This window comes from Formica exsecta, unplaced genomic scaffold (assembly GCF_003651465.1).
Source record: "Formica exsecta isolate Colony F162 unplaced genomic scaffold, ASM365146v1 scaffold274, whole genome shotgun sequence".
Taxonomy (NCBI): Eukaryota; Metazoa; Arthropoda; class Insecta; order Hymenoptera; family Formicidae; genus Formica; species Formica exsecta.
Window position 1 is genome coordinate 27,022 of NW_021850000.1, and position 3,214 is coordinate 30,235.

The 3,214-nt window shown below is 37.9% G+C and overlaps 1 protein-coding gene across 1 annotated transcript in view; it reads left to right on the forward strand.

Annotated features, from left to right (window-relative positions):
- Window positions 1-1,805, forward strand: part of LOC115237118 (cadherin-99C-like) — a 3,666-nt gene extending 1,861 nt beyond the window's left edge. The window contains exons 2-3 of the mRNA XM_029809972.1: window positions 397-626; window positions 964-1,805. Coding sequence (XP_029665832.1) covers window positions 397-626; window positions 964-1,283 — 550 coding nt within the window. The 3' untranslated portion in view covers window positions 1,284-1,805. The remainder of the gene's footprint in view (window positions 1-396; window positions 627-963) is intronic.
- The last annotated feature ends 1,409 nt before the right edge of the window (window positions 1,806-3,214 follow it).

Below are 3,214 nucleotides of genomic sequence, written 5' to 3' on the forward strand. Positions count from 1 at the left end.
TATATATATATACACGTATATTGTAGATTCCTGTTGCATGCTTGTTACATGTTTTCATACGATAAACATGAAAATTGTTGCATCCATGCACAGTTGTATTAATTATTATGCATACATATCATTCTAAGCTATTATTACGATCCTCAACTGTTATTATACGAGTCGCATGAGAGAGTCGCTTCGCGAGTATAAATATTCATTCAACTAGTCGAGTGTGAGTGATGCAAATTCATACAGCTCTTTATTATCTCTATTAGCTTTAATTGCAATTTCCACTCCGACTATCTTCCCTAGCACTTGCTATTTCAACGTTGCGATCGCTGTAAGAATAATCTTTCCGGGTTGTTTATGAAATTCCTTTGAGAGAGTTTCTCATGAAAATATCTTGTGACGTAGGTACAAAGCGTACAAGGAACGTATGCAACGCATGTACGTAATGCCGCGTTATGATCCCGTCTATGTGGAACCGAATTTGAAGGAGTACGAGACGCAGGTACTCCAGATGAGCGTGCCGGTCGACGACAACGACAGTTGCAATGATTTACAGTTGGACTTCAGCAACAAAAATCACGCGTTCAGCCTGGACAATGTCAGTTACATCACCAAAGATCATGGAGACAGTACTGGTAATTCGAAAAAAAATATCTGAAAATTCATACAAGATCTCTAAATTTATATCGCCAAGTTATTAAATAAAAGAAATTATGTGCGAGAAAAAACTGGTATCTATCTCCTTTTTTGCATTATTTATTGCAATGTATTAAAAAGTGTCAAAATGACAAAGCACACAGTTTTAAAAATATATTATTTTCTCGTATATTAACTGTATCAATATTTCGTAAAGCGAAATTATTTTATCCAAAGAGGATTTTAGCGACGATTTATCCCCGCACGATATGTATGTATACATCGCTTACGCTACGATTCCAAGTATATACAGCGAGCTTATGTGTTTCGTTTAAGGCCAACAAAGTCCCGTTAGCTCCGAAGCGGCAACTACGGCGCGCGCGTCCAGCATCGCCGGTAATCACGGCGACACCAATATCCATTCCCTGCGGCGATCCACGCTGGGCCGAAAGAATCACGGTGCGAGCAACACAAATACCTTGAATAATCGCGACGCGACGCCGGTACTTAATCCCTTGTACAATCACGGCGCAGATCTCCTGAGCCCTAGTCCGTCCAACGACAACGTCACCTTCAGGGAGAGAAAGGATTACTCGCATCTTGGATTTACGTATCTAGGCGAGCAGAGTCCCGTAGAAACCACGACGGAATTGTAAGTTACATGATTCGACGACGTGCAAATGGAAGCCACGTATTGGCTCAAAAACCGTCACCGAATTACACGTATGTGTTAAAAAATAACACAAAAATGAATTAATATGACAGTGTAATTTTGATATCGTTTCGATATACAAGTAAGACTGTGATGGACGTAATATTTTTTTACATCAAAGTTTTATCGAGATATACCGTAAGATATTAAAATGCCTAAAATCTTACATCGCGTAAAAATCATGTCAACAAGCATCTCATCTTGCATTCACAATATGCATATAAAATAGACAATTATGTGCCTTTTTTGCATGTGTGGCAAAAAAAAGCGGTATAAAGTGTACTTAATTTCGAAAAAATGCGTAATATATGACATATACAAGATAGAATTCAGAATAATTGCTACCGAGTAGCGCATACTTTTTCTCATATGTACAACCCCGAAGCGCATATAGAGAACATGTCAAAGCTTACGGAAAATAGTTGAGTGATTACGTACATATATATATATATATATATATATATATTCTGCCCAATTGTAAATGGCTGCCCTGTCACATCGCTGTTAGCAGTCTAGTATATTATATAGAAGTCTGTGATTACCCTAATGGAAAACTTGACAAGGTTGTAAACGCGTCTTTCACGGACATGATATGGTTTAATCGAAGAATTGGTGTGCCTGGAAACACCATTTTTTTTGCATACAAGGCGAGAGGAGAAAATGCATTATGCATACCCCGGAGCTGACCCCGGGGTTATGTGGGACTCTCACCCACTAAAAACTCCCCTCTAGTGACTTGTAGCTTGCCTGCTGGGAATCCGGGGACCTGTTGTCATAGAACTTGTTGATGGCCGGTAAATCTAGATTTGTATGCCAATAAATAAGTAGAAAAAGAAGAAGTCACAGAACTTTCTGGATCGACAACAGCATCGTCATTAACGTATTGCTGTCAGCGACATTGGCAGGAATACAATGCTTCAAAGAATGTTGTTTACCATTGAGCTACAATTTAATTATAAAACATGTTCTTCTTTTTATTTAATAATGTTTATAAAGTCTAATATGAAAAATGAATGGAAAATGTGTTTAGTTTCCACAATATCTCAAAGCAATTATACAGTTAAAATTAATTTTACCAATAATACTCACATTCCATGCAGGCCATGGCGCAATGTTAAGCCACTGCAATATACTTTTACGCAAACAGTCGCATTGATGCTCGCATTAGCAATGGTAAGAAAATGCGAACTTTGTGATAAGTAAATTACTCTCTTTTTCTCATTGTAAACTTACAAGATATTTACCTAACCTAACCATGTCATCTTGCAACGTGAATAATCTACCATATAAATATAACATTGCAATGTGATAAGATATGACACGTGTAATCACGAAGTAACAGTATAAAAACAAACGTATCCTTTATTATACCATCAGTCTCATTACGAACTATTTCCTGCCATCTTGTTAATACCGCGGCATTCTCCGGACGATCGCACGTGTGAACGGGTATTATTTGTTTCTACAGGAAGAAGGTTTCTAAACACATTACAAAGATATGGATCTTCTATTAAGAATGACGTATTCGCTAAGCGAAAGCTCCCAGATAGCAAAATGCTAGCAGCATGCGCGCAGATTGACAGCAAATTTAATCAGATTTCCATGCCAAAACCATAGCCATCTGTGACCACATTCAGCTCAGGTTTTGTCGACAGAGCCTGCTGACAGGCAATGTGAGCAGATTGGCAGCAGAAATCACGCAGAGCCTGCGCGCAATCTGACGGCAGATTGACAACAGAAATCGAGCAGTTTCTAGACATTTATATAAAATGGTACATTTAAATGGATTTAAACATTTAAAAGGTCTCGATTCCAAGTAGCAAAATGATTGTAAATTTTGGTCACAAAATAATCAATTAGACGTCCTAAAGTTAG